At 35.5% G+C, this 13,627-nt stretch overlaps 2 gene segments (V, D, J or C); one reads left to right on the forward strand and one right to left on the reverse strand.

The window, feature by feature from the left end:
• Positions 1-4,169: 4,169 nt before the first annotated feature.
• LOC130414714 (Ig lambda chain C region-like) lies at positions 4,170-8,516 on the reverse strand. The segment is given in 3 exon segments: positions 4,170-4,316; positions 7,630-7,866; positions 8,484-8,516. Coding segments are annotated over 3 exon segments (417 nt in total).
• A 2,622-nt stretch (positions 8,517-11,138) lies between these two features.
• Positions 11,139-11,638, forward strand: LOC130413950 (Ig kappa chain V-III region PC 7183-like). The segment is given in 2 exon segments: positions 11,139-11,218; positions 11,322-11,638. Coding segments are annotated over 2 exon segments (366 nt in total).
• Positions 11,639-13,627: the final 1,989 nt, after the last annotated feature.

Below are 13,627 nucleotides of genomic sequence, written 5' to 3' on the forward strand. Positions count from 1 at the left end.
GACCCAATTAAGGCATATGAAACACATGTCTTTAATAAACCGTCAAATATACATATATTTAATGCATCACATAAAAAAAATGTCTCACTTTAAAATGCTCCTGTGACACGTCTGTTAACATCAAATCATCAAGCAAAAGATTCATAAAATACTATTTAAATGTGTTGTAATTAAATATTTAAGTACATTTTTAATAAGTTAAAAGTTAAAAAGACATAAAAACATATGTTGCTATGATTTGTTGAACATTTCAGTTTTTACAGGGTATCTACATAGGCCTTATATAGGCTATCAGACCCATTTATTTGACATTTGTTTTCATTGTTGTTGGGTTCTCTGCAGGGCTGTATTGGGACAAAAATTTGGCTCTGGACTTCATTTTGGCAATATCACAACGCCTTATTGCAAACGCACAGTCGCACACACATGCACTTTATTAATTTGTCTAAATAACTAAAGGTTTTAATTTATGTGTTGATTAATATTCTGATGGGAAAAATGAATTCTTAGGTTACACAATTTTGGCTGTTTCTTTAAGAGGTGCATTACGTACCAGGGCCGACAGAAAAAGCTTAGAAAACAATTCACTTTTCTCTATAACTTTTTCAATAATCACATCAGAATCAAGAGAGAATAAGAAGTCCCTCTCTGTTCCATCAACATAAAGCTCCCAAATGCTCCTGTGAGAGCTTGAGTCTGAATCTGGTTTAAATGAATCAAATTGTTCATTAGTTTCTGTACTTTCATCCACTGTGTGTGTTCTTACTTCTTCTTCACTGTCTCCTATTCTTACTTGGGTAACACTTTATAATAACTGCACGCTATGAATCATTAGTTAACCATCAGTACATAGTTAATTAATCATTTATGAAGCATTGGACCCACATTAATAGACATTAGTAAGCAGTTTATAAATACAGCTATAAATGCTTTGTTCTTGATTTATAAGCATGTATATAATATGCTTAATAATCAAATTTTCATACTTTATTAAGGATGAATTCATCATTTCTAAACTAAGGATTACATTACTTACAAACCAGTTAGTTAGGAGTTGTCAGTGGTTCATGAGATCATTTAGAAAGTGTAAGTAAATGATTAATAAACTCTTTGAATGCACATTTATACATCTTATTATTCTGACATAGTAACTGTAATTTAATTTGTTAATAAATGCTTTTTTAACACACATTCCTGCTATAATTCATGATTACTTAAGGTAGTTATAAAACATTTACTTGTTGTCAGTTAACTTTTTTTGTGAGCTCATCTAAAGTGAGGACTATGTATGCCTTGTAAAGCATTTACAAATGAGAGTTGCATATCACTTCACAATATTTTTTTTTCTGGAGGTGTGCAGGAGTTTTTTCAGAAGTTTATTTTTCATTTTATATCAATTCATTTAATATTAATTTATATGTTTGGTTGTACAATTTTAATTTTGCAGAGGTTTATTTTTTATTTTATATTAAATTGTTTTATACTCATTAATATGTACAGATGTACAGCTTAATTTCTTTTGCATCTTGAAATAAATATTTCTATGTTCTGTATCCCTCTGTGTTGTGTTTTTCCTATTTCTGTTTAGAAGATAACTGAGCCTTTAACTCTCATTTGTAAATGCTTTACAAGGCATACATAGTCCTCACTTTAGATGAGCTCACAAAAATAGTTACAACTAGTAAATGTTTTAATTAATCATGAATTACAGCAGGAATGTGTGTTTGGAATTTTGTAGAAGCAGATCACTTAACTCTTTCACCGCCATTGACGAGTTACCTCGTCATTTAAAAAAAACGCTTCCCCGCCAAAGACGAGTTATTACGGCAATCAGTGTTTGTACTGTTGTACAGCAGGTGGCGCTATTACGTATTGGCATAACGTATATGTTTTGCGGTTTTTAATGATTGTTCTGAGTGTTGACAACACCTAGAATAACAAAATCCACCAAAGGGGTACGAGCTTTCTCATACGTAGCACCTAAACTCTGGAATAGCCTTCCTGATACTATTCGAGGGTCAGACACACTCTCCCAATTTAAATCTAGATTAAAGACACATCTTTTCAGCCAAGTTTTCACTTAATGCATAGTTAATGAACAGCAGATACGGTAATTATTCTTTTTATTCTCTTCCCGCCTCTGACTCGGGATGCCCATCCCGAGGTAGGAAGAAGTTCCACCATGTCTTGACGACCTACAGATGCCCAACCCCAATTTGAGATTACGCCAGCTACAGCTGCAGACTGACTGACCATCCCAGCTCCATCTAGGGCAATTCCACCACCAGCCAAGAGAAATATGACCATCAGACCATCCCAGCTCAGACCAATAAACCCCCATCCAAGAGCAAAGACGGACTATTTGTCTTATTAATACCGAAGTTACAATATCTGGTATTAAATGCTAAACTTAAATCACATGTCAGCAGTTTGAGTGCAGCTATGACACGTCAGAGGGGATCTGGCCCTCCCGGTTGAGCCTGGTTTCTCCCGAGGTTTTTTTCTCCATTAATCAATCATTGGAGTTTGGGTTCCTCGACACAGCAGGGCAGTGTTGGCCTGCTCACCGGGAGACTGCATTCATTCATTTATTCATTTATTTATTTAATTAGAAATTAAATATTATTTATTAGAATGATCTTACTCGTTATATAAATACCATGCACTGTGCTGTGTTTTAACTTTTCTGTTTTTCCTGTTTGCCCCCGTAAAGCTGCTTTGAAACAATACACATTGTGAAAAGCGCTATATAAATAAACTTGAATTGAATTGAATTGTAATCTGGGCGGAATATTTGACAAAAAACTATAATTATCTCAGCTGTTTAATCAAAGTGATGCATTTTTTAAGAAACCTACCCACATCTACGGAGTGATACAAAAATAACAAATGAAGATAGAAGAATATGGTTTCTTTTGTTTAAAAATGAGACTCTGTTCTTTCATTTGACATATTGTTTGTCCATATATTCTTTACAGAAAGCCATTTACTGTGAGCCATTAAAGTTGGGTGAAAATGTTAAAAAACGCTGGCGTAGGCTGGCAACTTTTTTTTACAGAGGCTGGCGGCGAATGAGTTAAACAAGAAACATGCTGGTTGGCTACTGACAACACACTCGGAACAAACACAGACTTACCAAGACCAATATTTTAGTGTAGTTTATACTGCTTTACACACATACTGAACGTAATCAATTTATTTTCATGTCAAAAATCTAATGTGTGGTTCTGGTTTGATTGTTTTCCTGACACATTTCTTCTTTGATACATTCATAAGTGTCTAATCAATGTAGATATTCAGTAGATATTAAATAAAAAACTTTCTGACCCCTATTTGACTGATTCCTGCTTGATCTTGGCCTTACATAGACAATGTTTCCATTACTGTCTCTCTTTCTCCAATGCACCCTTGGTTCAGGTGTCTTTACTGGTGCTGCGTACTCTTCTTCCTTCAGCTCGGCAAGCAAGTCATTGGCTGAAAACAGTATAAACCAGCAAACCAGCATCAACACATACCTAACCCAGCATATGATGTTTTTTCAACTGGTAAAAGTTTAAAACATTTTTCATTATCACGGAAAGATCATAAACGGCTCAGCAGAGGAAGTTTTCAACAGAGGAATACATGAAAACAGATTATTAATCAGTTAAAAACTGATATTTAATAGTTATCCGTTTATTTTGCCCATAAACGCACTCATTGTGTATTATATCAAAGTGAAGAGTTTATAAAACATTCATAAGATCAGTATGATGTGTATGAGACCAACTCATGAATAACGTGTCAAACAAGTGAAAGTGACTTGTGGTTATTCATTTGACAGTTTGCTTTAGAAATTGACTTCATCTGCAGGTGTTTTCATGGTTCATTGAGTGATGTTTATTTATAATAAAGAGCTGATGTTCTGATCTGTCACAAAAGACAAAATGAGTCATAAAGATTTAATATGATTTTATTTGATGAATTTTGATGAAACACAATCAGCAGTGAATGAATAAAGCACACATGCACTAGTTCGTGGTGTTGTTTGTGAAAAGCAGAGCAGATGTCAGATGAGAGAGAGAATGAATGTAGAAACACATGTGAGACATGAGTGAGACTCAGATGAGAACAGAAGTCAGAGGAGAGAGAGAGAGAGAGAGAGAGAGAGAGAGAGAGAGAGAGAGAGTCTAGTGTGAACACTCATCATCTCTCCTGAATTCTCTAGTGACTGTATGACTGGGATCTTTGTGTTTGGCCTCACAGCTCACTGAGAGCACTGAGCTCCACTCCTGCTCAGAGAGAGTCAGACTGCTGCTCCAGCTGTACAGACCGTCCTAAAATAAAAAATTAATATTAATAGTCTATTTTCGAAAGTAAACGTTGTGTTTGTGTGCTGGGGTCTGAGAGAAGCGCATGGCAAATCAAGTGGGGGAAAAAAACTTTTTATGTGTAGAACAAGAATTGTTCAAAAGGAAAGGCAGGTTTGTTGAGTAAACAAGTAAAACCTCAGAAGTTCATTATGCAAAATAAACATGTTACATTTCCTAAGAAAGAAATGGTTATAATACATCAACTGTAATGTTAAAGAACATTGACATTGAAACATTCTCAAACTTTACATTCTCAAACTTTATAACTTGTTTGATGCACATCTGCACAACACACAGCATAAATTCTATTTTCCTAAGAAAGAAATGGTCACAGTAAAAATGAATCAATTTTGGTGTAAAAACATTGGCACAAAAACATTCTCTAATTTCTTTAACACACCTCTGCACAATGTCAGAATCAGTTAACATTCTGCAAAAATAACAAACTGCATAAATCATACATTTCTTCACTAACAATGACTACTCTTTAGCAGCAGATATAAAAGCACATAGAATTCTTATTGATGGAGTTTAATCTCCAAGAAGCCCAAAGACCACAGTCTGTAGAAACTGCCAGACGGGGGAGCACTGCTTGGGGTAATTGATATCGAAGACGTAGAAAGCTTTAAAGCAAACATCTACTGCTGCCAGCAATGTTTTTTGCTCAAGTGCTTCTCCATTTAGTACAACAAAAGCCTGAAAGCACTCGTTGTCTCCCAACATGAGAACATTGTGCCTTTTGACCGCAGGTATTCAGCCATGTTGGTACCAATCTGAAAAAAATAATAATGTAAGAACAGAGCTCAAAACTAATGAACAAACCAGAGTGCATAGTGTGAAAGTTAACCCAATGATCCTAAGGGAATAAATAAAAAAACTTGCTGAAATACTTTATGAAAGAACCCCGATATTAGAATTTTCCCATAGTTGATTTGGGCTCAAAAAAATTAAAGATTTCTTGGGAAATGTGAAGGCAAAAAATGGCTTAAAGTGATTGATTGCATTTTTTAAAAAGATTTATACACTTGAAATTTTAAAAGCTGTAGCTAACATAAATATGTGATGCTAATAAATAACTTAAGAATATAACAAGATCTAGGGAATGAATAAAGTAAAACAAAGAAGAAACAAAAGTATCCAATGGGTATGGAATGTTGGGAAGACAAAATAAAAGAAAGGTAACCACGAAGGACTCCCCTGGTCTTTGTTCTCCACCAGACGAACTTCCAATGAATGAATTTCCTGAGTTGTATACTCTCCACCATCAATTTACTCTATTCTTACCACTGGGAACTTTTCCAAAACTCTCATCACATATTTCAAAAGTTGTAATACAAAAGGCTTACTGCTGTGACTTTCAGCTGAGAATAGTCACACACTCACAAATACAGTTTTTTTTTGTAGTAATGAAGATAATAGAAAATTACTTTAACTTTGACATCCATACTGACTGCCGAAGTATCAGATTTTATTAGCGTGATGATAGTTGATTTTATTTAAGTCAAATTCCCCTAATTAATAATGAACATATTATCAACAAAACATACACTGACTCATTTATATAAGATGTTTTTTTTCTCTGTTTGTGTTCTTGTAACCAACATATCTAATGATCTTTATGAGATAAACGTTATGATCAGATGCACAAACAGCCGCTGTTCATCATCACAACATTTGTTCATAGAGTTCAGTGTTCACACCAGTCAAGAGAAAAAATACATTTACATTTTGATCAGAATATTCTTTTAGTTAAATTCATGATTTATGTCAATCATATATGTGCGCCCACAACTTTATAACATAGCAATACATATATTGTCTTACAGTAGAATATAGGCTGAGAAGTGCATGTACAGCACACAGTATACTTTTGTACATAATATTCATGTGTGAACTATAAAACCACTGTAAAAGACCACCCACTGGCCCAACGACAGAATCAAATGATATGGGTGAAGGGATCTCGTGTTCTGCTTCTTCTCAGCGATTCTTCAGTACATTAAGTTATTTAAAAACAGAATTGTTACAATTTGGTTCTATTTATATGACTTGGTTAGGACCGATCTGACTCCAATTTATGATAGGTAGAAATCTATAAGATGTGAGCTTTAGTAAATATGCCCCATTTATAATTTAACTCAAAACTAGTCCATTCTATCCTGACATATCGATTTTGCGATAACACTCTTACTAAGTTACAATTCTCAACACACAGTTGCAGTGTGGGTAGTTCGGGGGACAGAAGCTTCCTTGAGTCTTTTGCCAAAGCACCTTATATACCCAGATGTAACAAAGCCAATTGTCAGTGAGAAACTTGGTTCGTTTGTTTTCTTGTGAATGGAGAGAACATCAAATGGGATCTCAATTTATCTGTAATCCAGATTCCTTGAGAAAGTCACACCTTTCAGGTCATGTCCTAAAGTTAAAAAGCTCTAATATACTATTTGTTAGGTTTGAAAGAATTAGACCTTTTTACCCATCGCACTATGACCTTTTAAACAATAACAAACTTGATGATCAAAACTTCATACTATGACTATAAATGATACACAGTTTGAAATGTGTTAAGCATTTTCCCAGTGATCAGGTCCTGAAGAGATGAAGGGGAGAGGTGTGATGGGAAGAGGGAGTTTAGTTCCTGGGCATCAACAACCCCTGAGGGGAGAGCAGGATATCATTCCTCAGGATCTACAAACAAATGGGGTTTTCTGGTTTGTGTCTCAGCCTTACAAACTCAGTTCTTAGCACTGTTCCAGCTGCCTTACACAACTAACAATAAAGAAGTGAAACTTGTGTGTTTCAGTTCAGATGATTGAACCAATCAAACAGTGACACTGAGAGTGTTGAGCTGAAAATCACATTTGCATTGACAGGATGAAGAGACTCTGATGTTCTCAGAATAGATCAGCTCTGTCTCCAGAGATCATGTTCACAACACAACACCTGCATTTCACATTTACTGCTACATGAACCTTTACACAACTATTAAAACTATTAAGAATCATGATACAGGACATTCCTGCACAAACACACATGTGATTTTCTCTGTTGTCTGAATGAAGCTGTTAGACACAAATGTAACATGTTCAGAAGCTTTATTGAATGTTTCAGTAAACACAGCACATTGAAAGATGTCACAGTGGTTTGACACACGAGCTCTCTTTCAGTATTGATCTGCTGCACTAGACTCATGAATGATGTCTGACACTCAGATACGACTCATCAACACTCACAGCCGCTATTGTGAATCTTGTTTATGGTGTTTGACTCTACAAACATACACCCCTCTCTCTTCCCAGCGTGCTTTGCTGAGGGTCAGGATGCTACTGCGGCTGTATCGGCCGTCCTGCTCACTCTCTTCACTGGTGTGAACCCCTTCAGTGACCTCTGACCCGTCAAGTGTCCAGCTCACCAGCGCCCCCTTTGGAGAGTAAGAGCTGAGCAGACAGAGCAGCGCTGTTGAGTTTTCAGAGATCTGCAGAGAAGAGGACGACAGCAGAGACACTGAGGGCTTCTGAGGACCAGCCACAGGACACAAACAACAACACAAACACAATGAAAACAACAACAATGCACATGTATCACATTTACTCATTTTCTGTACGTTGAGTCATTTATTGACAGTTTTTTACTTCAGTAATATATATCAGTCAAATATAATCTACTGAAGCTATTGTGCAAAAACCTTCATTACACCTGACTGAATACAAACTAAAACGGAGTATACAGCAATTACATCAGACAACACAACCAACAGTTCAGAGATCCGTTCTTCGTATGTCAATACTACACCAAAGATGAAATGAAATATCCGAGATGATCTAATCCCGCAAATCATGATCTGCATAAAACGGTTCTTCTAATGGACCTGTTGTGTAAGATTAATATATCTGTATTAAAGTGTCTGGGATCCTTCACGCTCACACACAGTTTGTAAAGGCCGCATATATCAATAGAAGAACTAGTGATCAGCAGCGCTGCTATTGGCTGGTTGTTTTGTCAAAAGAAGAAGTTGTAAACTGAAGTTGTATATTTTTATAAATTAGTTTTAGTTCTTGGTGTTTAAATGCAATGAGATGGTGTTTCCCCACAAAATAAAGTGTTTTATATCCATCAGTGTTCACTGTGTACGATACTGAGGAAAGTGTCCTGAAGACTGTCCATTTCTATAACATTTCTTGAAATGGATAAACTCAGTATCAGTTGCAGGAGTCCACATCATCTGAAAGGCTTTTACATCTGCTGAGTCTGCACAGAACCTTGTACAGAGATGAGGAAAGTATTTTATTGTTTTTAATGTTTTGTGAATTATTGATGTCTCTCCACAAGAGCCACATCCCTGTTTACACTTTAAACTCTTTAAAGGTTTACAGTTTTTTCCAACTGCTTACACACAAAATCTTTTCATGTCACATGCTTTTTGAAACCTCTCACTCAAAGTGCAAAACTACACACCAAATCTCCAAAACCATAAGCTATTTCTCAGCCTTTGACTCAGTGTTTATTGCATAATACACTTTTTTCAAAACACTACACACAATTCTCTACCTAAAACACAAAAATCTAACAGGAAGTGACTTGCTTGCCTTTTCCAAATACAACCAATCAAAATTCTACACGTATTCACCAGGTCACACACACACTCCTCACATGTGGAAACACTAATTGCTTAACTGATCACTATCCAATCACTGCTTGATGGTAGTATTGGCCTATAAATAGATCGAAGGTCAGATTACCTGTTTTGAACAATGGATGCCAACAATGGACAGAGAGCAAGAGGAGTAGGAGGAGTTGGAGAAGTAGGAGGAGTAGGAGGAGTAGGAGGAGTAGGAGGAAGAGGAGGAAGAGGAGGAAGAGGAAGAGGAGGAAGAGAAGGAAGAGGAAGAGGAGGAAGAGAAGGAAGAGGAAGAGGAGGAAAAGAAGGAAGAGGAAGAGGAGGAAGAGGGCGAGGGCAAAGAAGAGAAGGAAGGAGAGCAATCTCTGATGAGATTAGGGCAACACTTGTTGATCTTGTGATCAACCACGGTTTGACCATGAGAGAGGCTGGAATGATAGTCCAGCCCAACTTGAGTCGATTTACAGTGGCGTCAATCATTCGAACCTTCAGAAATGAGAACAGGTGTGGAACTATCTAATGACTATTTAAGCTATAAAGTAATGTACAGTAAAAATACCTATGACTACATAGTATTGCGTAAACATTTGTAATTCTAAACCATCCATTCACTGCACTGCATTGAATGAATGAGGTTTGTTATCATGCTGTACTACAGTTTGTTTTGTAAGTTGTTTGAAGTTCCTATGCTGAACACATACTGTGTTTCAATTCTGTACAGAGTGGAAAGGCAAAGATATCATGAGGACGAAGACGCTTGTTTACAGATGTTTATGGTTTTGTTGAATTCTACTGTATAAAACAGTAATCTTTGGCCTAATAAATATTTTCTGTTGGTACATTGCAATTGTGTTTACAGTGTACTTGTTACCACTCTCAGCGGATTACTTTCACTTTAGAACATTGTATTGAAATATAGATATAAACCCATGAAAGACCAAAGACCTTTAAAATAAGAACAACAGTGTTTACATGGTATATCGAAACTATTCAGTATTATGAAAGAAGTGTTTGCCATTTGATGCAAATGCTTCATTCTGACATCTGTTTATGGTATTTTGAATGCAGTGTTACATTTTGAAGGAGATGTGAGGCATTTTGCATTTTGTGTGTTCATTTTTGGGAATTGTGTTTAGAGTTTTGAGAAAAGGTGACATAGTTTTGAAAACGTGTGTAAGCCATAAGAAAAAACTGTAATATACACAAATTCAAAAGCAAAAACTTCAATACATTGACCTTGACAATATTAAGAACACAAACCTAAAACTGGAGATTTAGTTTTAAGAAGATTGCAGATGTAGAAACTACTTCTATATTGTTTAACATTCTTGACTCTTATTGTGTCACACACCATCTAAGACATTTCATCAGTCTGCTTCCTTATTGATTCAATTGCTTTTTGCCTAATACTGTTAATACTATTAAAGTGAATATAACCTGCAAATATATCATTTACGCATTTGTCAGACACTTTTATCCAAAGCGACAACATTGCATTGTACTATACATTTTGATTTCTCACTAGGGCCAATCCCCTGGGATCGAACATATGGCCTTGCCGTTGCAACCGCCATGCTCTAACCACTGAGCCACCAGTAATATTATCATTTATTATTATTATATTATTATTATATCATTTATTAAACTAAACACCACAAATGTTCAAATGGCAAACTCTATATTTGATATTACCCTCCATCATATGCACTGTCTGTGCTTTCATATACTGTATATAAAAAATTAAGGTCCAACAAATGAATACGGCTTGACTGAGTCATGGCAGCGATCTAATCCTGTTTAGATGAAATAAACTTTCTCCAGAGCAGGTTTAATCTAACGGATCTGTTGCTAAAACAAAAATTCCAGGATGAGTGTTGAAGAACCGAACAATCAAAGATAATACGAAATCGTCAACAATCAAACCCAGCTAAATAAATTAGCATGTTACGAAGAACAGCCCCAGAAGATCTCTGAAGGATTCCATTTATTATTGTTGTTGTTGTTGTAGTTTAGTGTCTTTGTACATTCAATAATTATAGTGCACTAGACTGAAGCAGAAGAATCCTGCCCACTTCTTTGCATTGTGATCACGTGCTTCAGTGCTCTGAGAGTGTTTATAGTGCTGTGAGTTTAACACTTCATGACTGACAACACAACACAACACAATCTTCATCAACACACAAACCAACAAGAACAACAATGACTTTCAGCATCATCTTCATCTGGACACTCACAGTGTTTGCTCAAGGTTTGTGTAGTAAAATTTTTATCACAATTGTTCATTTATTGAAGAGTGAAATCTTCATTTGTTTCAGTGTTGTCTTATATTTCATTCTTGTTGTTTCTTTCAGTGTGTAGAGGACAGTACACTGTTACTCAGAGTCCATCAATAACAGCAGTTCAACCAGGACAAAGTGTTCAAATAAAGTGTAAAGTCAGCAGTGCAGTGTATAGTGGAAGTTGGTTAAACTGGTACTTACAGAAACCTGGAGAAGCTCCTAAACTCCTCATATATCTCACCAATAGGCTCCAGTCTGGAGTATCATCTAGATTCAGTGGCAGTGGATCAAACACAGATTTCACTCTGAGCATCAGTGGAGTTCAGAATGAAGATTCAGGAGATTATTACTGTCAGAGTTATCACAGTGGTGGTGTGTTGACACAGTGATAAAGAGTCGTATAAAAACCTCCGTCAGTCAGACTGAACAGTGACTGCACTGATACACCTGACACATACTGCAGCTGCTGAGGGGAAAAAGTTAAATATTTAGTAAATATATTTAGTAAAATATTTACAAAATCACACATCGGTCAAAAGTTTTTGAACAATTCAGTGAAATGTTTTACATTATCTTATTATTGTTATTTTAAAACATTTTATCTAAAGGTGTATGCTAACATTTAAGAAAGAGCTTTTATAGACAAAAACAACTGTAATTTTTCAAATATAATTGTTATGTTTCAGTTAAAAAAAAAGTTTTTTAATCATTTATTTAAATGATATTGACTGAACAATGAAGAAGATCAGTAAATAGCTCAGAGTAATTGGAAACCTGAGGAAGATGCGAGGAAAAATGTAACTACACTTAAGGTACTAAAATATAAAAAGTTGTGTTTTTTAGTTTCAACATAATTGCTGTATAGTTACAATACACGTCCCTTTGATTGATGAGTTTAGTTTTATACTAAATTGTTGAAAATTTGAATAAGTAAATGATTAAGTCTTAAAAACAATGTGAGCGGTAATGTATACATTTCAAACATATATATATATATTTTTAACTCATACACATCATCAGTATCTCTACTTAAAAACAAAACTGTATCACTATTTCCATTTATTGTAAAAACATTTTCAACCAGGTGTACTGATGTGGCAAAAGTTGCTCTTCAAAAAATTTCTCAGACAAAGATGTCCAGGTGTCAAAGAGTTAATTTTATTTGTTCTAATCAAATAAAGTGAGATCCAGAGCATCTGAAAAGCCAGTGCCTTGGTGCCTACTGTTTTAGCAAAACTTCTGAGAGGAATAGTCCTCAAAAACCAATCAGGTAAATTCACTTTATCTCTTATTTTCGTCATCTAATGCTTTTGATGTGACACGTTTATTTCGTTGGCAACAAGGTACGTATCTAACAGTGGTTCACTCGTTATTGGCTTATTTTCAAAACATATATAAATTCAGTGGGCAAAATTTTAATACTTATGAAGTCATCAAAAACTGCTGTATCATGTCCAATAAACAGTGGAAAAGTACCAAAGATCATGAGGGAACAACATGTCACAAACTTTCAGGCCTCTGGTTTTTAGGCCTCAGATACATCACTGGATTTTACATTGTTACAAGTGCTCAAAATGTGCTCTAAACATGCTTAAAATGACATAAAGTGCATTTATGTGAATAATCATTGAACAGATATACCGATTATAACATCAAATCATTAAATCATCACCACTAACTAATTCAATTATTTTTAGTTAAATGTGTTCTGAGATGTTTCCACTGATACACATGTCAACTTACATTCCTACTGTTACTTCTCAATATTTTTTAAGTATAAATGAATGAATAAAAATAAATCTTTGTGAATTTTTATATAATCCTCACTCAGCGACTTCTCAGCACAAGGTTATCATGAACTGTTTGTAGATTGTAGTCATAGCAACGAGGCGGAACATGCCCAAATCTGGTCCTCAGGTATGACTGGGTCCAGGACATGTCTTCTTAATACTGTTTAGGTATTTCTCAGGGACATAATAACTGTGGTGTGCTGAAGACCAGTGCTCGGTGCATGTAAAATATATCTAAATATGTCTTGTTTGTGCCCAAAATCACTCAGAAATTACACAATAGTAACATTTCTATCTCAGAACAACCCATTGGACAACAAGCAGTCAGGCTTTGAAAGTTAATTCTCCACCTAGACGACACTGCTCTAGGTCATATAAGCACTGTAACTTGCTAGTGCAGAATCTAAATCCTGTTCTGATTTCACCAGACGTATCTGTAGCCTTTGATACAGTTAATCATCAGATCCTGATAGCAACCCTAATATCTCTCAGGATCACAGGGACTCCTCCGTTCTGGTTCAAATCCTTCCTCTCCGGTAGATCCTTCAGGGTGTCATGTAGTGTTGTTTTTGGCGCCCTGTTTTACTT

This window comes from Triplophysa dalaica, chromosome 24, assembly GCF_015846415.1.
Source record: "Triplophysa dalaica isolate WHDGS20190420 chromosome 24, ASM1584641v1, whole genome shotgun sequence".
Taxonomy (NCBI): domain Eukaryota; kingdom Metazoa; phylum Chordata; class Actinopteri; order Cypriniformes; family Nemacheilidae; genus Triplophysa; species Triplophysa dalaica.